General features: G+C 43.3%; 1 protein-coding gene across 1 annotated transcript; it reads right to left on the bottom strand.

Moving 5' to 3' along the window:
* Window positions 1-423: 423 nt before the first annotated feature.
* On the bottom strand, window positions 424-27,107 carry gtpbp4 (GTP binding protein 4). Its single transcript, XM_032531537.1, is given in 18 exon segments — window positions 424-1,058; window positions 3,373-3,520; window positions 5,517-5,582; window positions 8,534-8,731; window positions 11,182-11,282; window positions 11,378-11,429; window positions 12,533-12,610; window positions 12,698-12,780; window positions 12,783-12,807; window positions 13,927-14,016; window positions 14,252-14,317; window positions 14,669-14,860; window positions 16,177-16,269; window positions 16,403-16,503; window positions 18,560-18,696; window positions 24,577-24,680; window positions 25,726-25,896; window positions 26,964-27,107. Coding segments are annotated over 18 exon segments (1,854 nt in total). The 5' UTR covers window positions 27,012-27,107; the 3' UTR covers window positions 424-957.

Genomic DNA, 27,107 nt, shown 5'->3' with positions numbered 1-27,107 from the left:
CACGTATTTTCCAACATGTGTGACAGAAGCAAATAATTGCTTAAATTGCTAAAATCCAATTACAAATTTGATCTAGTCGCTATTTCCATGACAAAGACTAGAACGCCAACATTAGCACAATTATTATAGACAAAATCTACAACACAAAACGGGTAGATACAGTGAAGTTAAAACATCACAGGCGATTAAATTTGGGGCACACGTGTATAGATTTATTAATCTCTCCCTTGTTAGTGAATGTTTACCAAAGGGGAAAACTGTAAGGAAAGGTCCGTCGTCCTTTTTTTTTAAAAAAAAAAAAAAAAAAAAAAAAAAAAAAAACCCAAAAACCGGGGGGCCCAACACCAAGGGGTCATGAACTTAACTGCTGTTGCCAAGAGAAGAAAAAACTTGTGAAATCACATGCATATCAGTTTAAATCAACAATATTTCACTTTTTTTTTTTACTGTTAATTAGGGTGTCCGTTTTTTTTTTTTTTTAATCCCTGGCAACGCGTAAAAAAAATAAGACATCAAATAATTTCACAATGGGTTTTTGAGTCTCTGCTTTTCCATAAGCTTTAAAAATTTATGAGTCTTAAAACCTTTGTGTTAAAATTTAAAAACCCCCCGTATAATTCGATGAGTTTTCATGGGTTGGTGCAGTTCCCCCGGCAGCGTTACAGATTTCTACGGCGCCGACATCGTCAAAGATGTGCTCCCCCGTTTTTTCCCAAAAAAACCCACACGACTTTCCTTTTTTTCTTTTTTAAAAAAAAAAGGGAAAAATATCTTCCTTTTCTTTTTTACCTTTTTGGGGGAAAAAATACCAAAATAAAAACACAAAACCCCCTCCACACAGAAGCCTCTCTTTCCCAACAGCGTGTCCAGGTCTCCAGAGTCCAGATAAAGAGAGTCTCTATCTGCGGGCGGGGGCCGGACCTTCCTCTTCCCCGGGCCCGGAGGTTTTTTTTGGGTTTAGGTGAACACGTGTCGGTCGGGCCCCTCCCCCCCTTGCCTTGGGGGTTTTCTGTTTTCTCGGGGAGTTCTTAAATCATGTTTTTTCGCCTTCCTCCCCACTGGGGAACAAACGAAAAAAACAACACGGGAGGTGAGTAAACACAAACAAAAACACCCCGTGAGTCCCCCCTTCCATTTTCAGTTTTAAAACCGGGATTAGGGATACCCCCTTTGGGATTTACTACCTTTTAAAAGGGCAATGGTTTTTAAATTTACAAAAAAATTTTAAAGGATTTGTCCCCCCGCCTTTTTAACCCTCCTTTGTCCATGGGTCAAATTTGATTTTTTTCTTTTTTCTTTTTAATTTTCCCTATATCCAAAAATTTTTGGTTTTTTTTAAACCAGACTTAAAAAAATAACAATTTTGAGGGTTTCCCTTAAAACGCCTTCACACTTAAAATTAATAAATCATTTCACGATTTTAATAAAATCCCGGGGTTTAAATTCTTTCAAGCCTTTATTGTTTTTTTTTTTTATAAAAAAAAGTACATTTTCACACCCAAAAAAATTTGACGTAAAATTTTTAAAAAATTCAAAATCATGGGAAAAATGTGCCTAAAAAATTTTCAAAAAAAAGGGGCCCAAAACCCATTGGGCCCAAAAACGTTAAATTTTGCACAAAAAGCAAAACATTGCATTTTTGAGGGGAATTTTCCCAAACGAAGGGAAAGGGGGTCAAGGCAACAGCTTTATCTGGGGAGACTTTCAGCAAACAGGGAAATTAAAAGGGGCTTTCACAAAATCAAAAAAAAACCCCAAAATTGGCCTCATTTAAAAAAGAAAAAAAATAAAAAAATCCAAAAAAAAAATAAAAATTCATAAAACGATAAACCAGTGTAAATTTTTGAGGGAAAACTACCTTAAACACTTTAAAGTCTGTGTTAGTGCTGCCTTTGGTGATCGCCCTCCTCGGACTCTTCTTCACACTAATTAAGACGATCTAGCGTCGCCTTTTAATTGTTTAACGTGAAAACAACTAAAACACCGTTTAACCCAATGGTGTTTGAGGTGGAGTCATGTTTTGCAACCTAAGCCTTTATTTATCAGTAGCCAATAACATTTATGAATAGGGCCGCACGAAATAAGGAAAATATGCATTCCTGTAAGGACATTACTCGCGATGAATACACAGATACTAAAGTGCACTCAGTTCTGCTGCGTTCAGCAGTCTGCTAAAACAGCAAATTTAAATCAAAGGAAAGGAAACGAGTGCCAACATTTCATTGAACAAATTGAGCCGTTGAAAGCATGAGTTACATTTTAAAGTGCAGTTTTCTACTGATATTACTAAACACAATTCTGAGTGTCTTTGGCACTTTGTCACAGCCTTTTACAATGTGTTTGTGGTGCTAGTTGACGACAACAACAACAACCAACAACAACAACAACACATACTGTGCAGCCCTATTTATGATCAAAATGACCGAGGACAAAAAACAATATTTTCTTAATACTGATAAGAAAGAAGTGGTAAGCAATCTTCGTCATAAAAAAACCAAAGAGATATTTAATCTTTAGGTTAGATACAACAAAGCGTTGTTTTAGTATTAACCCAATGTGTGGGCCGATCTTTATACATTTTATTTTTAATTTTGGGGCATTTTTTAGGCCTTTATTGGCAGGACAGCTGAAGACATGATAGGGGAGAGATAAAGGGGGGGAAGGGCTGCAGGTCGGAGTCAACCCGGGCCCGCTGCGTTGAGGAGTAACCCTCTATATATGGGCACCTGCTCATACAGAGGGTTATATATGGGGGGGGGGGGGGGGGGGGTAAGAGCTGGGCAATAAACCAGTGGTTCCCAAACTTTTTCAGCTGAAGACCCAAAGAGAAATTTTGTGTCTCCCCGGGACCCAAGTTTACAAAAATACACCATGAATCATTGTAACGTCGACATTTTTAAACTGTGGACAAAGGACGGAAAACAAACCATGAATTTAAATGTATATGGAGTACATTTATTCCATTATAAAAGTAGACAAAAACAGAAAAGGGGTCTTTTCTCCTTTCTGTGTCTCACCCCTTTCTCAACTCATGTTCTCATCCCCTCCTAGGATAAGAGAAGAGAGAGAGAGACCCCCCCCCCCCCCACTGCATCTGAGCTGAACAGCCCAGTGGAGCAAAAAAGATCGCTCATTCACATAAGATTGATATGCATGTCACTCTGCCAATTGGCGACCCAATAAACGGTCTGCGACCCATTTTGGGTCCCGACCCTAAGTTTGGGAAACATTGCATTATATCAAGCGTATCAATACACCGAGACTAGATACCGTATTTTCTCCATGTCACCCAGGGCTATGGGTGGGGGTTGGGGGACATTCATGATAGAAAATTAAAAAAAAGCGTATAGACATCTGTAAAGACGGCGTTACGTACCTTAGGATCGCGTAGACCAGACTGGTCTCGAGGGGGACGGGAGGCGCTCTGGCTGCGGGTTTTGGAGAGCGGGGTGACGGAAACTTCCCGTTTGCGTTTCTTGGCGACGCTGCGGGACCGCCGGGCCTGCTGGGCGTAGTGGCTCTGGAAACACAGGAGGAAGGAACCATGAGTCTCTGTTATCTGGAGCCGGACGCAGGTCTGCACAGGGACTACTTCAAGGGCTTGTTGGGCGTAGGACTCAACGCTTTCATGTGTTAGGGTTAAGATGTGAAATTTGCAGAAAAATGCAAAATTAGAAATCAAAAGGCCATGTGATTTAAATGTAATCTCATGAAGTTAGAAAATCCTGGTGAAATGACTACTTAACCCTTGCGTTGTCTTCCCGTCAACATTAAAAATCAACAATTTTGATGACTTTTTATCGATGTTTTTAACTTTTTCTTACGTTTTTGTCCCTTTTTTCAATGTTTGTCGCTTTTTTGACGTTTTCAACACTACGTAACACTAACTTATTAACTTTAGTTTTAGTTATTTTTTGGAATTTATGGTCAGTAAACCTCATACATAGGAAATTATTCCTAATGTTTTAGTTACAAAAGCAGAAATTAGGAATTATTTAGTCTAAAATTAAAGGAATGGATGTTGATGATAACACAGACTGGAATATGTCAACTTTTACTCAACACTATTTCAAAAACACTTCCTTTTTTTAGTTCAAATGCTATAAAATTGAATAAGACGCCCCCAAATTAATGAAAGTAGAGATTTGTACTTGGCAAAGAGCGTTGGGTGGAATCAATCATGTTATTTTGGGGAATTAAAAAGATCATTGATACAGGACAACTTGAGGACGACATGAGGACGACATGAGGACGACATGAGGACACATGAGGACAACATGAAGACAACATGGGGACGACATGAGGACGACATGAGGACGACATGGGGACGACATGAGGACGACATGGGGACGACATGGGGACGACATGGGGACGACATGGGGACGACATGAGCACGACATGAGCACGACATGAGGACGACATGAGGACGACATGAGGACGACATGAGGACGACATGAGGACGACATGAGGACGACATGAGGACGACATGAGGACGACATGAGGACGACATGAGGACGACATGAGGACGACATGAGGACGACATGGGGACGACATGAGGACGACATGGGGACGACATGGGGACGACATGGGGACGACATGGGGACGACATGAGCACGACATGAGCACGACATGAGCACGACATGAGGACGACATGAGGACGACATGAAGACGACATGAGGACGACATGAAGACGACATGAGGACGACATGAGGACGACATGAGGACGACATGAGGACGACATGAGACGACATGAAGACGACATGAGGACGACATGAGGACGACATGAAGACGACATGGGGACGACATGAAGACGACATGAAGACGACATGAGGACGACATGAGGACGACATGAAGACGACATGAGACGACATGAGGACGACATGAGGACGACATGAGGACGACATGGGGACGACATGAGGACGACATGAGGACGACATGAGGACGACATGAAGACGACATGAAGACGACATGAGGACGACATGGGACGACATGAGGACAACATGAGGACACATGAGGACGACATGAGGACGACATGAGGACGACATGAGGACGACATGAGGGTAAAAACTGAAAATCACAGTTTCTGACATTTTAATCCAAGGACACTTGTGTGTGTATCAGTGAGGCGTCACCGTGTTTATTTATCTTGGTTATACTTTACTGTTCAAATGTTTTTCTGTTGGTCTGTAAGTCATATTGACAGCTGCTAAACTGTGTTTGGTTGTTATGAAAAATGACACAGATCTATTCTAACCTATCCTAAGAGACGTAACCGAGGTTTAGGTGATATCTTGTAACTTAAAATTGTCAAATTCTTCATATTTCTGTCAAATTCATTATTTCAGGATTTTTAAGCCCTGAGCACTGCAGAATCATAACACTTAATATTGTGGTCATAACTGTACTGATGAGTACTTAGTTTAAAATTCCTCACACACAAAAATGAAACAGGACATTAACATAAACGCATAATCATATCATAGAGTCATGGTTTCTGATCTAAAGGAAGAGCTTACATCGTCCTTGTCATCCATGTCCAGACCGAGGTCTCCCATCTCCTTCTCTAGGTTCTTTCTTTCAACCTGAGAGAGAGAGAGAGAGAGAGAGACAGAGAGAGGAGAGCACAGACAGAAAGAGAGACACAAAGAGACAGACAGGAACAGAGACGAGAGAGACAGGACAGACAGACAGACAGAACAGACAGAGAAGAGAAAACAGACGACAGAGCAGACAGAGAGAGAGAGACAGACAGAGAGACAAAGAGACAGACAGACAGAGCACGAGAGAGAGACAGACAGACAGAAAAAGACAGACAGAGAGAGAGACGACAGACAGAAGAACAGGACGAGAGAGAGACAGACAGAGAAGAGAGAGAGACAGAGAGACAGACAGACAGAGAGACAGAAGAGGGGACAGAAGAGACAGACAGACAAGAGACAGAGAGAGAAGACAAGAGCGAGAGACGAGACGAGAGAGAAGAGAGGAGACGAGAAAGAAAGAGAAAGGACAGAGAGCGACAGACATAGAGACAGAGAGAGAGACAAGACAGAGACAGACAGACAGACAGAGGAGAGAGAGGACGAAAAGGACAAGACAGAGAGACAGAAGACAGACAGACAGAGAGAGAGACAGAGAGACAGAGCAGAAGAGACAGAAAGACAGAGAAGAGACAGAGAGACAGACAGACAGAAGAAGACAGAGAGAGAAGACAGACAAAGAGAGACAGACAGACAAAACAGAGAGAGAGACAGAGGAGAGACAGACAGAACAGGGAAGAGACGACAGACAGACAGAAGAGAGAGAGACAGACAGAAAGAGAGACAGACAGAGAGAGAGGAGACAGACAGAGAGAGAAGACAGAAGAGAGACAGACAGACAGAGAGAGAGAGGAAGAGAGGAGACAGACAGAAAGAGAGACAGAGACAGACAGAGGGAGAGAGGGAGACAGACAGAGGGAGAGAGGGAGAGAGAGACAGAGAGACACACACAGTTAGAGGTGGATATTTCAGACAAATGTTAGAAAGGCTCTCAAGTCCTTTTATAAAACAAGAGCACCGTCCCGTGGAGCTGAGGGGTTGGACCCTCGTTTCAGATTGGAAGACTTCTGTTCACGTCTCCTGGATTTCTCCGGTGTTACACCGAAATCTTAGTCCGGCTATCACCAGACCAGGATCCCTCTTTAGTCTGGGGCGTGTGCTCGGCATGCATAGATCAAATGACTCGCTACGCTATTGGATAGTCCTTCAACCAATCAGACCAAGGACCCGGGTGACGTGACTTACAGCTGCGCTTCGGTGCCGCCATGTTGAATGTCGCTCATTGGCCGTTGCCTCTCTATCGTCGCCAATAGCGATAAGCCAGCCGGGTGAAATCAAACCGCCGGCAGATTGGATTGGATCAGAGGACGCTCTACAACGTCCCTGTTAGTGATGGTGTTTTATAGTCTGTCCACCAGAGGACGCTCTACAACGTCCCTGTTAGTGATGGTGTTGCATAGTCTGTCCACCAGAGGACGCTCTACAACGTCCCTGTTAGTGATGGCGTTGCATAGTCTGTCCACCGAGGACGCTCTACAACGTCCCTGTTAGTGATGGCGTTGCTAGTCTGTCCACCAGAGGACGCTCTACAACGTCCCTGTTAGTGATGACGTTGCATAGTCTGTCCCCCAGAGGACGTCTCACAACGTCCCCGTTAGTGATGGGTTGCATAGATATGTCCCCAGAGGACGCTCTACAACGTCCCTGTTAGTGATGGGGTTGCATAGTCTGTCCACCAGAGGACGCTCTACAACGTCCCTGTTAGTGATGGCGTTGCATAGTCTGTCCACCAGAGGACGCTCTACAACGTCCCTGTTAGTGATGGCGTTGCATAGTCTGTCCCCAGAGGACGCTCTACAACGTCCCGTTAGTGATGGTGTTGCATGATTGTCCCCCAGAGGACGCTCTACAACGTCCCTGTTAGTGATGGTGTTGCATAGTCTGTCCCCAGAGGACGCTCTACAACGTCCCCGTTAGTGATGGCGTTGCATAGTCTGTCCACCAGAGGACGCTCTACAACGTCCCTGTTAGTGATGGCGTTGCATAGTCTGTCCACCAGAGGACGCTCTACAACGTCCCGTTAGTGATGGCGTTGCATAGTCTGTCCACCAGAGGACGCTCTACAACGTCCCTGTTAGTGATGGCGTTGCATAGTCTGTCCACCAGAGGACGCTCTACAGCGTCCCTGTTAGTGATGGCGTTGTATAGTCTGTCCACCAGAGGACACTCTACAACGTCCCTGTTAGTGATGGGGTTGCATGTCTGTCCACCAAGGGACGCTCTACAACGTCCCTGTTAGTGATGGCGTTGTATAGTCTGTCCACCAGAGGACACTCTACAACGTCCCTGTTAGTGATGGGGTTGCATAGTCTGTCCACCAGAGGACGCTCTACAACGTCCCAGTCAGCTACACTGGATTTTTTTTTTTTAAGTTGTTGTGTTTATGTTCAAATGACTTTAAGTTTCATATCTTAATATCTTAAGTTTGTATTTCTATACATTTTATTTATCCAAACTTTAATATAAGGTGATGTTTCCCTGCTCTGTTGTGACAATTAAAAAATTATCATATTGTTATAGTGAGAATTCATACATAACTACAAATAACTAATGTTTGGGAAATCTCGTTTCTGGATTTAAAAAATATATATATATATATATATATATATATATATATATATATATATATATATATCGGCCGATATATCGGATTTTTAAATAACCAAATATTGGTATCATATCGGTCTTAAAAATCCTTCATCGTTCGGGCTCTACACAACACATCTGGTATTTAGGAAGGAGACACTCTGAACACCGGTTAACTTAAGAGTAGGACGGAAAACAACTGACACATTAACTAATATAGTTAATATTATGAGATAATTATGAAATGACACCAACATTTACATAAACTAGAGAATGCATTGATGTTTCCTGGATGGCTGAACCTCTCCATCGCCAGAGGTCCGGCTGATGTAGACTAACAGGATCCTCACCTTGGTGGCGGTCCTGGGCATGCGGGGCCCGTGCACATCCTTATCCTTGGACTTCCGGACCATGAGCTGCTTCTTGTCGCGGATCTGTTTGGCCAGGATGCGGATCTCCTGCATCTCCTCGTCCTCGCTCTCGTCATCGGAGTCGTACTCCCCGGCCTGCTCCTTCAGCTCCTCCTCCTTCTCCAGGAGCTCCAGTTTCTGAGAGAGAGGGAGGGGGAGAGGGAGGGAGGGAGGAGAGAGAGAGAGAGGGGGGGAGAGAGAGAGAGGGGGAAGGAGGGAGAGGAGGAGGGAAGGAGGGGGAGGGAGGGGGATAGGGAGGAAGAGAGGAGGGAGGGAGAGAGAGAGAGAGGGAGGGGAGGGAGGGGGAGAGGGGGAAGGGAGGGAGAGAGAGGGGAGAGGGAGGGGAGAGAGAGAGAGAGGGGAGGGGGGAGAGGGGGGGAGAGAGAGGGAGAGAGAGAGGAGGGGAGGAGGGGGAGGAAGGGGAGGGGGAGAGGAGGGAGGGGAGAGAGGGGGGGGAAAAGAGGGAGGGGAGAGAGAGGGGGGGGGGGAAGAGAGAGGGAGGGGGAGGGGGGGAGGGGGGGAGGAAAGAAGAGGGGAGGGAGGAGAGGAGGGGGAGAGAGAGAGAGGGGAGGGAGGGGAAGAGAGAGGGAGGGGGGGGGAGAGAGAGAGAGGGAGGGGAGGGGGAGAGAGGGAGGGGGAGGGGAGGGAGAGAGGGGAGGAGGGAGAGAGAGGAGGGGGGGGGGGAGGAGGAGGGGAGGGGGAGAGAGGAGAGAGGGAGGAGGGGAGAGAGGAGAGAGGGAGGAGGAGAGGGGGAGAGAGAGAGGGGAGAGAGAGAGAGAGAGGGGAGGAGAGAGAGAGGGGAGAGAGAGAGAGAGAGGGAGGGGGAGAGAGAGAGAGGCGAGAGAGAGAGAGAGGGGAGAGAGAGGGGAGAGAGAGAGAGAGAGAGAGGGGAGAGAGAGAGAGAGGGGAGGAGAGGGGGAAGAGAGAGGACGAGAGAGAGGAGGGAGGAGAGAGGGAGAGAGGGGGAGGAGAGGAGGAAGAGAGAGAGAGAGAGGGGGAGAGAGGGGAGAGAGAGAGAGAGGAGAGAGAGAGACGGGAGAGGGAGGCGGAGAGGGCGAAGGAGACGGAGAGAGGGGAGAGAGAGAGGAGCGAGGAGAGGAGAGAGAGAGGAGAGAGAGAGAGGGGAGGGGGGAGAGAGAGAGGGGAGAGAGAGAGGAGAGAGGAGAGAGACAGAGAGAGGAGAGAGAGAGGGAGAGAGGAGAGGAGAGAGGAGAGAGGAGAGAGAGAGGAGAGTCAAGACGTTTAGAAGATGGAAAAATAAATACAAATGATCCTTTCCAATTCTGTACTTCGCTCCTCTAGAATAACCAAGGAATCTAGATCGCTTTAGTTTTTGTTTAATCTTTGTATTACCAGGTACGCCTCAGTGTCCTGGTCACTCTACATATCTTCATTATCTGTATTTATATTTTTCCATTACAAGTACTTACTTTTTCAATATTATTTATGGACACAGGTGAATGTAACTTATATTAGGGTTACCTTCTTTTGCACTGCAATATTGTTTGTTTTTTTTGTACTATGGCAACTTTACTTTACAAAACCTTTATTTGACGCCACTTTACTTCAGTCTACCTTCTGCTCATTGTCTGCTGTTTGCCTGTTTTTCTTGTGTGTTTACTTGTTTTTTGCTCTTATTGTAGAGAATGATACTGTAACAAAGGAATTTCCCCGCTGTGGGATGAATGAAGTATCATCTCATCTAATCTAATGTAAAGCCATAAACACAAATTGACAAAAACAGATAATTTGAAATGGGGGACCTCAAATATTTACAGGCCGAGCACCCCTTAGCTGGAGAGAGACAGAGTGGGGAAAGTACAAGAGCAACGCTTGTCCGTCCCTCACCCCACCACCGAGGTGCTGCCAGGTCTGGGTGTGGGTGAGGACCCTGGCGACAGAGTTTTGGACTTTCTGGAGCCTGTCTAGGTCATGAGCAGTCCTACTAATTACCACTACTTCATTAATAGGACCAATGTTAAGCTATCTCATACAGCCAGGAGAGAGAGGGAGAGAGAAAGTTTAAGAAAGAAGAGCAACCCCCATAAAGACAAGTAATGGAGCCGAGTTACTCCACTGGTGCATTTGTTAAAATGGACGCATTCCTCATCTTAACACCATGATATAGATTTGTAGAAACGGCTCTGTGTCACCAACATGTTGTGACTGTTGTATACCAGCCGGTCTGTTTCCAGTTGCTAATATGAAATGGATTTTATTAACGATTTCAAGAAGATCGGCCTCAGAAAAACACAACATCCTGTCACTGTAGACAGCTGTATTTTGTTTCAAGTGCTTATATTATGGTTTCTGGCTTTCCCCCCCTTTCCTTTATTGTGTTATGTATCTTTTTTGTGCATGTTATAGGTTTATAAAAAAGCCCAAAGTGAGATGTCTCACTCTGTAGGTAAAAGGGAGCTGAAAAGAAGATCTACAGCAATGTGCAGTACAACAAAAATATTGTGTTGGTCAACCACAAAAACCTATTCTGGTACCACCTCTAAGCCCAATAATGAACCCCAACATGAAGATTATATGAGCACTTTAACTGAAATAGGCCAAGTTTCTTTCTAACTGCGGCGACTCACCGTCATGATTTCAGGATCGATGTAATCGGCGATGTTGTGGCCCTCCCACACCTCTGGGAGCCTATCGTTCTTCTCCTCTTCATTCATCAGATCCCAGTATTCTTTATACAAAGAAAAAAAAATATCAGCATTGCAGATTGAAGCATTTACTTTCTACGTATTCATAGTGGGGGGGAAAAATGAAAGCTCGGCTTACTCTGTAGGTCCAGAATGTAGTCGTCGCCGAGCTCAACCTCCAGATCCCTCTCCTGTGAAATGAACAGTAAAATGTTTAATGACACAGCCATTCATAGAGGTTTTATTTTATTAAGAGACCCGCTGTCCCTTTGACCTCATGCCTGAGGCTAACTCAGGGTTTCTGCAGGTCTCAACAAGTCAAATTTAAGACTTTTTAAGACCTTTATGAATGAAATTCAAGACACACCATGACATGAAAGTAAACCCCAAATTCTACTGGATGCGTCACGGCTGTGGATCGGCTCCGTGCTCCGCCGTACGTCAACACCCACCAGGTTCTGGATTTGTTGCGGGGGGGACGGCTGGAGCCATGACGGACAGCTGAAGACACAGGGACCCACGAGATCTCGCGAAATCACGTAGAATAGAACCACAAAACCAACAACATCTCCAGAGGAGTAGAGGGGAAACAACTCTAGTGCAGGGAAATATGATCCGACGTGAGCACAGTCTATTTTATTTTGAAAATTAACCGGATGTTTTATTTTGTATCTGTCCTTGACTTCCTGTCCCGCACCATCTGCCGTGTGCCGAGCGGATCCGCAGGCGCTACGCATCCAGTGGAATTTGGGGGTCAGCAAAACGCTGAGTCACAAACGTACTTGCAGAGTGAATAAATGTATTCATATAGAATAAAAGTGACAGAGAAAAGAAATATTCATCGGAACATAATTACACAAAAGAATGAAAATAAAATTGAGCATTGGAGACGTTACTTGGACGTAGGAAAATTAAGACCTGCTTAAAAATTGGGCGCCCGGATGCTCAGTTGGCACACACACACACCACACACACACACACACACACCACACACACACACACACACACACACACACACACACACACACACAACACACCACACACACACACACACACACACAGGTTTAGTCCTTGACGCAGTGGCCGCAGGTTCAACTCTGATCTGCGTCTTCAGCTGTCCTGTCAAAATACAGGCCAAACTCGCCCCAACAATTATAATATTTAAGTGTATTGATCTAGGACCCAATACTTTTAGAGATTTAAGACTTTTTAAAAGGCCTAAAATTTAGATTTTGAAATTTGAGACTTTTTTTTTTTAAAAGCCCCCGTGGAAACCCTGAAACCCCGGACGTACCGTTTTGCGCTTGGGTGCGTCCACCTCCATCGCCTTCTTGCGCAGCACGGCCCCCTCAGGGATGAACGGAGGCCTCTCCTGGAAACAGCAGACCTGAGATCAGCACTCAAACACATCAGCTAGACACGAGAGGAGGTGGTTTTCTGACGGTTTTAGTGCGTTTACCTTGTCGTCCCTCTTGGCGGGCATGGCCAGGTGGAGTCTGTTGAGGACATCGTGGACCTTCTTGCCCTTCATCTTGTTTTCACCCGATGGGAGAGGAGCCTGTCGCAGGCCTGACAAACAAACATGGATGACAACAACAACCATGAACCACGACAACAACGCTCACTCACAGCAGCAGCAACAACAACAACAACACTATGTTCCTTAACCCGTTTGTGCCGGATGCTTCTCGCCGACACATCTACCGCCGGTTACTGCGTTGCGCCACTCTGAACCTCCTGCCGGCACAGCATTTTATATTTGTCGGTCTTTTCATGACGCGTGCAGCAGAGAACGCACCGTCATTGGTTCAAAATACACATGAGGCGGGTCTTGTTGGCTATTTAAAGCCACGTGACCACCAAAATGTACCGTAGTTCGCTGAAAATCACGTCAATCAACCAGACACACGTGCGTTTGTTGATGAATTTTTGAGAGACGAGCGAGAAAACTGCTCAGACAGAGGTTGTAGTAGTGCTCATGTGCCCGCTGATAGCGACATATCAAGCTATAATAAGAAAACAACAACGCTACTAACACATTGCTATGACGATGCAGATGCAACTTGGCTTTTATTTGCCCTCCGGCACCGCTGCCAGACAACTCTTTTTAGAGACGTGTCTCGCTGATTGATCGCCTTCCATTTACCCCGGAGGACGTCCCACGTCTTGTGGTAACTTTTGTAGCCCATTTCCTTCACAAGTTCCTGATAAATTTGGGCATTTTTCTTTCATTTCTGCTATCTAAAATAGCCGTTATATTTTGCTCGTAAATTAAATTCAAAATGTCTCTCGTCCACTTCCATCTGTCTTTGTTGACACCCATCGTGTGTCCAAACAGAACGGAAAAAGTGGACAGAAATGAACTAAAACTTCTTCATTTTGTGGCGGGTTGCAACCATAAAATGACCCAAAACTTATTCGCAATTCATCATAGCGTTTATCGCATAAGCCGTATTTTGATCAGGAGAAAATCCGATGAGACCGAACGCATTTCCTTTGAGTCGATATTCATGAAAATCCATCAAACTTTACCGTTTCCATAAGGCATTTTTCATTCGATATCACTTAATTTGGATGAAAACGTGGGATGGAAACATAGCTACAGACACCGCGCACAAGTATAAACCTCAGGCCTCTTTCGTAGGCAACGGTAAAAACAAGCTCTGCGTGAAGTTTGCTGCGGCTCACCTCGTTTTTGACCTGCATGACTCCCTCCTCGGTCAGGGTGCTGGTCTCGATCACAGAGATTCCCTCGGTGGTGAGATCTGCGAAGATTTTCTGACAGCACAAACACAACGGTCAGAGAGATATATATTTAAAAAAACATGTTCTAATAAACAGTCCCGTTTCTGCAGTTTAATATTCAGGTTGCACTAAAACCCACCAGTGGTTCAAAGTGTTTAAAACTAACTCGGCAATTCACGCCTACAAATGCATCTCCAGATCACCTCGTCCACCTGATTCTGGGACAAACATCAGAGCCTTTGAGACATTTCGAAGGTAAATCCCCCACCTGGCTGTCCTCGGGCAGCTCGTTGATCTTCTTCACGTCACACTTGTTGGCCACGACGATGAGAGGCTGCGGGGGGGGGGGGGGGGGGGGGGGTGAGACGTCAACATCACTTTGATTACTCGCACTCTCACGCATGACACTGTCAAACCAATGCTCTTTCATCTTTTACTTATGGTTGGAAATTATATTTCCAATTCAGTTAACTTTTAGAACTGAATTAAAGTAGGGCCAATAAGGCCCTAAATTAAGGCAAAATTCTCATTTCCGTGATCCATGACTCTGTTAGCACAGAAACTATTGGGCTCTGCATGAATGATGCCCCAGCTGGGGCAACTTCTCTGGGGGGGGGGGGGACCCTGTGTTGTCTCTGCCCCCCCGCTGCAGAACACGCCCCCTGTAGCGTTGCAGGAGTCTGACCTTGTTGGCGAACAGCGGTTTGATGCTGTTGAAGAGCTCCAGCTGCTGCTGCAGGTTGTGGCCGCACTGCTCCGACACGTCCATGACGTAGAGGACCGCCGCTCGCAGGTGGGCCAGGGCCGTGATGGCCTGCATCTCGATCGTGTTCCTGTCCTCCAGAGGGTGGTCCAGGATACCTGGGGTGTCCACCACCTGGACACACACACACACACACACACACACACACACACACACACACACACACCAACACAACAACCACGACACTCCACACACTAAAGTTGACTAACTCATGTTGTCCTCAGGTCAAATTGGCCCACTTTCCTTTATCAATGTTTTTTTTTTAACTACCCAATTCCCCAAAATAACATGATTGATTCCACACAACGCTCTTTGCCAAGTACAAATCTCTACTTTCACTACTTTCAGGGCGTCTTATTCAATTTTATAGCATTTGAAAAACAAATGGAAGTGTTTTTGAAATAGTATTGAGTAGAAGTTGACATATTCCAGTCTGTGATTATCATCAACATCCATTCCTTTAATTTTAGTCTCAATAATTCCTAATTTCTGCTTTTTTTACTCAAACAACATTAATTTCCAATAAATGAGGTATATTGACCATAAATGCCAAAAAATAACTGTAAAACCAAAGTTAATGAGTTAGTGTTACGTTGTGTTGAAAATGTCAAAAAAGTGTCAAACCTTGAAGAAAAAAAGCGTTGAAAGTGATGAAAAAAGGGACAAAAACATTGATTAAAAGCCTCAAAAACAGTGTTGATTTTCTTTTTTTTTTAATGGGAAGACCACACAAGGGTTAAGAACAGTCTCGCAGTGCCAGACCTTCCTCCACAGCGCTGCAAAAGAAGGTCTGGTTAGCGGACACAGTGACTCTGCAAATTCTCTCTCTCTCTCTCTCTCTCTCCAGTTAGAAGGCGTAGAGTTACTGAATGCATCTGCCAGACCATTAACCCGTTTGTGCCGGATGCTTTGCGCCGACACATTAGATCTACCGCCGGTTGCTGCGTGGCGCAAAGGATCATCCAGCACTTCTTCATCATCAATCATCATCACCACCATCTACCACATCCTCCCTCCCAAACTCCTCACATGGAAGTGGACAACGGGTTAACCTGCACACTCGGCATGCGTTCTTTACGAGATGTGTAATAGTGATCTAGAACAGTACAGGCCGTTTTTAGGCAAAATTAAACCTCTTTAAAAACTCATTTTTATCCATCTGAATATTGTCCTCACTGTCTGTATCGTCTCGTTGTCGGCTTCAGCGAAGAAAGAAATAGTTCGCCACCAAAAGTTCAAAATTCAGATCCGCAACTATTTAAAAAGCTCCTTCAAGACAAATGAATGGACTTGCAGAGTGACACGAAGACATGAATCAGATGCTCAGAGAACGACAGGCTATTCCAATGACACCCCCCCAACCCACCCCCCCCCCCCCAGCCTTGCCAAATCCCGGATCCCTTTATGTGGTGTGAGCTGCGGCGTCTCACCTGCCAGCGGAGGTACCGGTAGTCCATGTGACCCACGAACAGAGACTTGGTGGTGAAGGCGTACGGCTGCACGTCCACATCGGCTCGGGTCACCTGGCGAGGGAACACCATTTACACAACGTTAACGCAGCGTAACCAAGGCGACGGCCACCTGAAAACATCCTGCAACCAATGGCGTGTACGAGTCTGGACCGTCGCACAAATTATTTCCCAGAGAGCCGTTCACCTTGTTGATGAAACTGGACTTGCCGACGTTGGGATAGCCGCACAGGAGCAGGGTCCTGGTGTTGGGGTCGATGCTCGGCAGACGGGACAGATGCTGGCGCACTGTGGGGGGGGGGGGGGGGGGGAGAAGGGGGGGTATTTGTACGTTAAAAAACAGAAGCGTGTTTATCGTGTGATTCCTTATTTTAAATTACAAATGCAATAAGGTGCAGTATGGATTGAACTGTAAAAACTAACAATTCCTCCTAAAGTATTGTTTATTTATGTTTATTATTTATGTATTTAATTTTCTTGAGATTCCTCCCTACGTGGATGCTCGTGATTCCAGATTTTTTTCTGGTGTTTGTTTGCCGAGTTGTGAAACATTATTTTTGATTTCGGGACAAAGCAGCTGTGTATAATACGTGTGAAGGAACAAGTGTTTACAACAAGCTTTAACCCCTATGTTGTCCTTTGTTGACCCGTTGTAAATTTGTTTTTTAACATTAAATTAACATTAAAAATATGAAAAACTTTGGAGAAACAGAAAAAAGCACCAATAACATTGAAAAATTGGCAAAAAAAAATTGGAAAAAGCAATAATAATGTTGAAAAAAAGTGACCGAGACGACACAAGGGTTAAAAACGTCTGTTGTGCTGAGTAAATAAAGCAGAATTTGATGTGATGCTTTTAGATTAGATTAGATTAGATTAGATTAGATTAGATTGAACTTCATTGTCACTACACAGGTACAAGGCAACGAAATGCAGTTTGGGTATGACCAGAAGTGCAACAGCAGCAGGTGCAGGAAATATAAACAGTGGTTCCATAAGTGCATAAGTGAATAAATATGGAAATGAATAATATTATAAACAGAATTTTACAGATGGGTTTGTCCTATGAATATAAAAATATAGATAACAAGTATTGTGAGCAAGATTTACATCTGGATATGTACTGACTATAATATACATCTGGATATGTACTGACTATAATATACATCTGGATATGTACCGACTGTAATATACATCTGGATATGTACGACTATAATATACATCTGGATATGTACCGACTGTAATATACATTGGATATGTACCGACTATAATATACATCTGGATATGTACGACTGTAATATACATCTGGATATGTACCGACTATAATATACATCTGGATATGTACCGACTAATATACATCTGGATATGTACCGACTAAATATACACATGGACATGTACCGACTATAATAGTACATCTGGATATGTACCGACGTAATATACACTGGATATGTACCGACTGTAATATACATCTGGATATGTACCGACTATAATATACATCTGGATATGTACCGACTGTATTATACTCTGGATATGTACCGACTGTAATATACATCTGGATATGTACCGACTGTAATATACATCTGGATATGTACCGACTGTAATATACATCTGGATATGTACGACTTATATACATCTGGATATGTACGACTATAATATACATCTGGACATGTACCGACTATAATATACATCTGGATATGTACCGACTGTAATATACATCTGGATATGTACCGACTGTAATATACATCTGGATATGTACCGACTATAATATACATCTGGATATGTACCGACTGTATTATACATCTGGATATGTACCGACTGTAATATACATCTGGATATGTACCGACTGTAATATACATCTGGATATGTACCGACTGTAATATACATCTGGATATGTACCGACTGTAATATACATCTGGATATGTACCGACTGTAATATACATCTGGATATGTACCGACTGTAATATACATCTGGATATGTACCGACTGTAATATACATCTGGATATGTACCGACTGTAATATACATCTGGATATGTACACGATAAATTACATCTGGTATGTACCGACTATAATATACATCTGGATATGTACCGACTATAATATACATCTGGATATGTACCGACTATAATATACATCTGGATATGTACCGACTATAATATACATCTGGATATGTACTGACTATAATATACAGCTGGATATGTACTGAATGAGCCATGTGAAGCCAACAAATGACCAATTAATCTACAAAAAAACCACAGATTATTTTAAATTTTCTTAATTTAAATAAAGGAAGAAAAGGCCCTGGTTCCAGCCCTCCAGCCACAAGCCCTGTAGCCCGTTCATTACCTTGTTCCAGATACTCCAGACTGGACTTCTGCCGTTTCAGGATGGTGCACATCCGGCCCAGAGCGGCTCTCTTCAGCTGCTTACACCGGTACAGAGAGTCTCCGTACTTCATCAGACGCACGTAGTCTTTGGCAACACTGGGGGTGGAAAGAGAAAAACACAAAAATAGAAATGTTACGAGTCCTCTTTTATCCCTTTCTAAGTTATGTTAAATTGCAGGTTGCGACAGTTTGTCTTTATTTATTTTGCTGCTCTTGTTTTTTTTCTTTATTGTATGTGCCTTTCTTGTTTTTTACTTTTCATATGGTTAACTTGAATGTTATGTTTGTCTGTGACCTAATTGGTAAAATATGTCTTGTCTCCACCGTGGGATAGAGGGAAACGTAATTTCGATCTCTGTGTATGTCTCGACATGTGAAGAAATTGACAATAAAGCAGACTTTGACTTATCCTTTTTATGTTGTGTTTTTTTTAAATGGTCAAGGGGTGCCAGCCGGGTCTCTCGTCTGACGTCGAAGGTAGTTTTAGTCTAGTCCAGGTGTGTATTGTTTGTGTTTTATATGTAGGATAAAGAACCAAACCACACAAGCGTGCACATACAGAAATGTACACCCTAAACAAGCAAAAAAGAACAAACCCTGCAAAACACCACACAGTTCGAGAATCCAATCCAATGTTCATGTGTTTAAACAGAAAAACGTAAAACACAAAACACTCAGAAAAAGTCCCACAGAATAGATGTAATGTCCAGTAATTCCAAAAATAAGAAAAATGCACAAAAATCCAACGAAAGACTCCACCTCTGGTTTTCTTATATCTTAGTTCGTTTGTGCAGCAGAACAGAAACATGAATTATTTGGGCTCAAGGCATCTTTTTAGTCCTAATCCAACTGTACATGCAACCCAAAACATGATAGATTAGATCTTGTTGCAGGCACATTTGTGTATATTAAATGTGAATTGACTGTTCTTATTTTGCGCTTTCCTAGTCTTAACGACTACTCAAAGCGCTTTTACACAGTACAGGAATTACTCACACAGTACAGGAATTACTCACACACACACTCACATTCACACACACTGTGGCCGAGGCTGCCGTACAAGGAGCCACCTGCTCTAGAGTGCGGATCGGGCCGGATTTTTCTGTCCGAGCCCGGCCCGCGTCCGACAGAGCAGTAACCGAGCCCGACCCGAGCCCGACAGGCATTAAGGTATTTCTGTCCGAGCCCGACCCGAGCCCGACACAGTTAAAATCACATTTGTTTCTCATACTAATGACACATGTACGTTTGTTTGTGTGGAAAGCCGTTTTATTAAGCAAGTGTAGGAAGGCATTCGGAAATGTCAACAGATGAGCGCATCAATGCACACGGGGCAACAAGCGCCATTACCTACATAATAAGCTGTTTTAAATTCTAAATGTTCAATGCCTTATCGCGCTGATGTGACCGAGCCCGACCCGAACCCCAGCATCCTTTCTAAAAATCTGTTCCAACCCGGCCCGGCCCGTCGGGTACCGTCGGGTCCCGTCGGGCTCGGGTCGGGTATCCATCCTTAACCTGCTCATCAGATACACCACACATTTACGATGGCGCAGCATCGGGGGGGCAATTGGGGGTTCAGTGCCTTGCCAAAGGACCCTTTTACATGGGACTGCAGGGCCAGGATCGAACCACCAACCTCTACCAGTGAGGAGTTGTTGTCCGTTAATAAAAGTGTATTAACAGACAAAGACACCTCAATAAGCATTGGCTGGCTTTAGTTTTCCAGCCAGTTTTACCAGCCTGTATCCAGTCGGACAACACAACAAAACTGCAACCCTCATTTTAAAAGTAACGGATGACGGGGATTGCTGTGGTTGTTGACATCTCATCATCATCATCATCATCATCATCATCATCATCATCATTCATCATCATGCTCGCATTGCTTCACTGGCTTCCGGTAAAGTATCGGATGGATTTTAAGGTTATTCTAATTGCTTTTAAATGTATCAATGGGCTTGCCCCAGAGTACCTTACGGACCTTGTCAGGCTGCATAGGCCCTCCAGAGACCTCCGTTCAGCCAGTCTGATGGTCCTAGAGGTTCCTAGATCCCACCTGAGATCCAGAGGTGATGGAGCCTTTCCAGTGGCTGCTCCAGCTCTGTGGAGCTCATTGCCTGCAGCTGTGTGGACTGCTAGAAGCTCGTCCACTTTTAAATCATTGCTGAAGACTTATTTATTTGAAAAAGCGTTGGGCTCAGGGGAGCCGCCTTGATTATTGTTGTGTTCTATTTTCTTAGTATTTGTTATTTGTTGTGTCTTCTATTGTATCTGTTTCATTTCAAATTTTTTTTTGTGCTTTTTACTGTAAAGTACTTTGGTAGGCCTCGGCCTTGGAAATGTGCTATATAAATAAATATGACATTGACATCATCTGTCTTCCAGCTGCCAGGCTCAACTAAATGTCCGTCATGTTGGGGTGCCCTCTAGCTCACCCAGTAAGAGTGTGCGCCCCATGTGGACCGAGTCCTCTGCAGCGGCCCGGGTTCGAATCCGATACGCGGCCCTTTGTCGTCTTAATTTCCCGTCTATTTACATCTGAATGAAGGGAAAAAGCTCCCAAAAAATAACCTCTAAAAAATGTGTTTTTAAAAAAAGCCATCTAGTTAACCCTTGTGTTGTCTTCCCGTTAACCCTGAACTTGCCCTTCCAGGTCAAAACTGAAAATGAATATTTTTTGGTTCTTTACCAATGTTTTCGTTGCTTTTTCTGATTTATTTCTCACTTTTTCCAGCTTTTGCCACTTTTTAAAAAACAACAACCCTGAGCTGGTTTAATAATTGGTTTTACACTTTTTCTTGGAATTCATGGTCAACAAACCTAAGTTATGTCAAATTATACATGATTGTTTTTAGTTAAAAAGGCAGAAATTAAGAATTATTTTGACTAATAGTTAAGATCAGAGGATGTTGAGTGGATCACAGATGAGTAAATGTCAAAGTTTAGTCTGCACACTGTTTGGAAACACTTAAAAAAAGAATTCAAATGCTATAAGATTAAATAAAACACCCCAAAAATTCAACAAAAGTAATCATTAATGTCACCTAAAGAACATATGGAATTATTATTATTATTTTTTTAACAATTTGGTTGAAAGAACCGAATGTCATGACCGAAAGAACGAGATCCAGGGTACAAGCGGCCGAAATGGGTTTCCTCAGGAGGGTGGCTGGGGTCTCCCTTAGAGATAGGGTGAGAAGCTCAGTCATCCGAGAGGAGCTCGGAGTAGAGCCGCTGCTCCTCTACGTCGAAAGGAGCCAGTTGAGGTGGTTCGGGCATCTGGTAAGGATCTCTCCTGGGCGCCTCCCTAGGGAGGTGGTCCAGGCACGTCCAGCTGAGAGGAGGCCTCGGGGAAGACCCAGGACTAGGTGGAGGGACGTCCAGCTGGGAGGAGGCCACGGGGAAGACCCAGGACAGTGGAGAGTCCAGTGGGGGGAGGCACGGAGACCCAGGACTAGTGAGGAGTCCACTGGGAGAGGCCTCGGGGAAGACCCAGGACTAGGTGGAGGGACGTCCAGCTGGGAGAAGGCCCCGGGACTAGGTGGAGGGATTATATCTCCAACCTGGCCTGGGAACGCCTCGGGATCCTCCAGTCGGAGCTGGTTGATGTGGCTCGGGAAAGGGAAGTTTGGGGTCCCCTGCTGGAGCTGCTGCCCCCGAGACCCGATACGGATAAGCGGATGAAGATGGATGGATGGTTGAAAGAAATCTAATATTTCTGAATATAAAACACTTTGAAACGGGTCAGTTTGACTTTCACTTTAAATACGGATGTCTATACTTTGTACTCCTTCCAACTTTATGTACCCAGTAGGGGTGTGACGAGACGCTTACTCCACGAGACGAGACACATCACGAGATTGGGTTCACGAGAACGAGACGAGATTAAAAAAAAAAAAAAAATTTAAAGAAATCCTCGATGAAATAAATGAATGGAAAATAGTTTTTTTATTCAACTGAAAAATCACAAAATGCAAAACAATTTAGGTGCATTTTGAAATCAACTATTAATGATGAATGTTATTTAACTTTTTTTTTTTTTTTTTTACTATTTTAATACCATTTTATGGCCTCATATCAGCTGCAATGAAATCGCCCATGTCCCTCGTTATTGCCGTGGCTCTTGCACTTACCGGTGGCAGAGATGCAAAGGCTTTTAGAGTTGTTTGCCCTTTTAATGTTCTCGTCGCGGGGGCAGTAGTTAGTAGAGAGCTGTGGTGGTGCTGGAAGTGTGTTTGCATAGTGCTCGTGTTAGCCGCGGTATACGGCATTTTTTTCTTACAATGTTTACATATTGTGTTCGTCTTGTCTGTCACTCTTTCGCCGTTTATCATTTCCGCAGGAAAACCCAAAATGTTGCCACACAAATGATTTAAAAGTGGCAGGGGGATCTTCAATAGTAATTTCACGCTCCATCACGCTGACGTCACATCGCCTCACGAGACAACTTTTCACCTCGACGAGAAATCTCGTCACGTTTTAATCTCGCGAGATCTCGTCAAACGAGATCTCCCGAGACACCCTTAGTATCTAGTATCTCGATATTTATAGTTTTCTGTTTTTTTAGGCGCTATATATTTATATTTATCACTCTACATGCTCTGCACACCCATAGAAGCATATAAATAACTAGACTTTTTCACTGTGTTTTTAATTGTTTCTGTGCTGTATTCTTTTTAAGCTGTGAACGTAATTGCACGTAATTTCGTACTACAGTGTACTGTGGTATGACTAAAGAAATCTTGAATCTTGGACTTAAAGTGCCTCAGTGTTTTCCCTCGCTTTGTGGAAGATTTAGGGGTGCATGTTTGGGCGGGAGGGGGGGGGGGGGGGTTAGGAGCCATTCTTCAGGAAGGTGTCACATTTTTCAGTAACATTAAAAAAAAAAGCTCCCAATGCGTGTTGTGTCTCTTTGTGGGGTTTTTGTGCCTCATTGTAGTCGTGTTTTCTCTCTTTTTGGTCACTTTTGTTTTCTTTGGGGTTGTTTTGAGTCTTTGTCGTGGTAGTTTGTCACTTTTTTTTTTACACCATTTTGCACCGTTGTTATCACCATATCTGCTTTTAAAACGTTGGGAAAGCTAGAGAAGAACGTAAATAACACCGGAAAAGCTTAAAGATGAAACTTAAAGCTAAAGAAGTCCAACTGCAGTCATTAGATCTACGAAAAGTCTTTTAGTTACATTCATTCGGCTTCAGGTGCTGAGCCTAAACCTTCTATAGCAGGAAAACCCCGACGGTCTTCTGGTTAAACCTGCAACTAAACCCTCATGTTGTCCTCGGGTCAAATTGACCCGTTTTCCTATATCAGTGTTCTTTTTAATTCCCCAAAATAACATGATTGATTTCAACGCTCTTTGCCAAGTACAAATCTCTACTTTCATTAATTTTGGGTCTTATTCAATTTTATAGCATTTGAAAAACAAATGGAAGTGTTTTTGAAATAGTATTGAGTAAAAGTTGACATATTCCAGTCTGTGATTATCATCAACATCCATTCCTTTAATTTTAGTCTCAATAATTCCTAATTTCTGCTTTTCTAACTCAAACATTAGGTATTATTTCCTATAAATGAGGTTTATTGACCATAAATTCCAAAAATAACTGTAAACTAAAGTTAGTAAGTTAGTGTTACGTAGTGTTGAAAATGTCAAAAAAAAGTGACAAACATGGGGGGAAAAGTGTCAAAAGGTGTTGAAAAATGGGACAAAAACATAAGAAATAGCGTCAACATCGATAAAAAACGTCAACAAACGTGTTGATTTTGTAATTTTGACAGGAAGGCAACATGAGGGTTAAAAATGTCCCTAACTCGCAGCTCTTTCCTGTCAGATTTTAACATGTCCATTTCTTTTAAGATCATTAGAACAAAAACGGGATTGTGAGCATGAACTGAAACAGAAAAACTGAAAGACACACCACAGTAACGGGCAACAATACGCAAGACATTAAACATCAAAGTTCAGACCCACTTACTTGTCAATTAAATTCTTGGCGATGTTTATCTGTCCCAAGGCCAACTTATAATGGTCTTTGTCATACAACACGTTCATCAGGTCAGCGTAGAACGGATGGATGTCCTGAAGAGAGACAACTCATTATCACATGTCACAAACGGATTAGACAACGCTGCATTACTGGTGTCAGGCAAAAGGAATCAATGGTTATTAACCCTCTGAGCCCGAGACACTCGCCCACGAGTAAAAAAAAGTACCTCTGATTCATAGTTTAATAACTTTTGAACCATACAAGCGATTTACTCACTTTCGGTTTTGTTTAAATCCTGACGTTTTCGCGTTTACGGAGGTCTTTTCCGGGTCTTTCTAGCCTCTACAGGGGATTTTCTATCCAGCCTGGAACTTCAGCCTCTTTGGGCTTTAAATCCATACTGTTATATCCAAGATTGATCCACTTTATGTCCATAATTCATCGCGTTTTGGCTCATTTCTGCCGCTGGCTCGCTCCTCCGTCTCTCTCTCTGTCTGTCCTGTTTTTTTTCCAGGAAGTGCATGCCCATATATGGGAGATAAAGGCACCCCTCTTGTATGGAAGGCCAGAGGGGACAAAAATGCCTATATACTCTATGGAAGGCCAAATAATGCACTATTTAGACACATATCTGCTTGTATAACATTGCTGTGGGTGTAATATCAATAAATATGACATTAGTATTTTATTATTGGCGTAAGTAAATGTCATGAGAGCAAAACGTCTTGACTTTTTTGGAAAAAATGCATGTATTTTGTCAACTGTATAAGTTATGATGATTATTTCTTCACAGTGTGACTCCCAAGACATATGAGAAGTGTTTTAGAGGTTTTACTTATATGTCTGTGATATCAATACATATCTGGAAGATTCATTTATTTATTTATTTATTTATCTTTAAGGCCCTACAACCATTTTTAACATGCAAGTGACCTCACTGCAACCCAAATATTCCAATAACCCAGTTTGTCCTAAAAAAAAAACAATGATGTTCATATCTTGACTGTAGACAACAGGGTTGATGTTTTACAAGCTTTTTTATGAAAAATAAATTCAGACGGAAATTAAACTGTAAAAATGCCCTCAGGGCCCCAGGGTTAGAGCACGCGGGACACTTTTCGGAGCATCTTGACTTACGTCGAGCTTGGGGAAGTCGGTGAGGATCTGCGAGAGGCGGTCGTGGTAGTTCTGCTGGGTGAACTTCACCTTGCGCATGTAAAAATGTCGGATGCGGTGGATCTGGTAATGTTTGTGTACCACCGTGGGCGTCTTCCTTTGTGTTTTGGATAAAGTGATGTCGATGAATTCCTGCAAAGAGGGAACACGTATGCAAGTTATTAGTGAAGGAAAAACACTTTTGTTTTCTTCAATTGGAAACTAGACAAACGTTTGTCTCAAAAGCTTATGATTGTTTTTCCCTTAAAAGAAGTTAGTGGATCTTAATTATTTGCCTCATTTGTAGTGTCTTTGGCCTTTATTGTCTTCACTTGTACTTACATAGCATATTACTAGTTACAGTTACTGTCATTTTATTTGTATTTCATATGTATATCCATACTGTAGCATGCATTGGATCCATAAAATACATTGTTTTCCTATACTTCCACTCAGCAAAATCTTCGGCAAACGGTTTTCCCGAGTCCTTCCAAACTTCATTAAGAAATCTATAAGTTTAATATATAATCGCTTGAAAGGCAAAAGCTGTCACCTTATAAGAACGTTTTGTGTTTTGTCCAAAATAATCCGTGTCCTCTTGTTAATTCGGCATACAAGTCATACAGATAGCAGATTTTCTTCTTCTGAAAAGAGGGACTAACTTTTGTGACTAAAGGTCGTTGTTTGCGACATGGTTTGTAAACCCACAGGAACTAACTTTTGTGACCAGAGCTCCCTGTTGGCGACATAGTTTTTAAATGAAGAGACATTGTTGGAGTAACAGTGAATAAGCACGAGTTTAACTTGATTTAATACGAGCTAGGCCTACTTGATGGATAGCGGATCCATGCTCACAGGATAATCATATATCTCTTAAATGTCCAGGCTTTTGAACGGAGTTTGGTGCGTGACATATCTTGACTCACGTCAACTGGACTAAAAAGCCTACTTATAGCCTAATACCGGTCAGATCCAAAGTCAAATCTTTGATCTCCTTTTATACTAAAACATAAGTTGTAAACACAACAAAGCACGAGGACATAAAGATAATTTATTAGAGAGCAGCTGCCTACGTTACAGCAGCTCAGCACGTGTTTTCCTGCCCAACAGAAGCCACCATGTTTGTTTTTTTTACATCTTCCACTGTCTCTTAACTCTTAATAATACGACTGAGAAAACGACACCCGGTTAAAAGCCTAAAGACGAGGAACACAACGTACCTTCGCGGTGGGAACCACCATAATCTTCTTGAAATTATAAAGTGCCATTTTGTCGCGACACGTTGTAGTCCGCTGACGGCACGGGGAAGGAAAGCACCTGGTTCCGGTGGAACCGGAAGAGACGCTGAAAAAAACACTTGGGCA

Source organism: Etheostoma spectabile, chromosome 12, assembly GCF_008692095.1.
Source record: "Etheostoma spectabile isolate EspeVRDwgs_2016 chromosome 12, UIUC_Espe_1.0, whole genome shotgun sequence".
NCBI classification, from domain to species: domain Eukaryota; kingdom Metazoa; phylum Chordata; class Actinopteri; order Perciformes; family Percidae; genus Etheostoma; species Etheostoma spectabile.
This window is presented reverse-complemented; position numbering and strand designations above follow the sequence as displayed.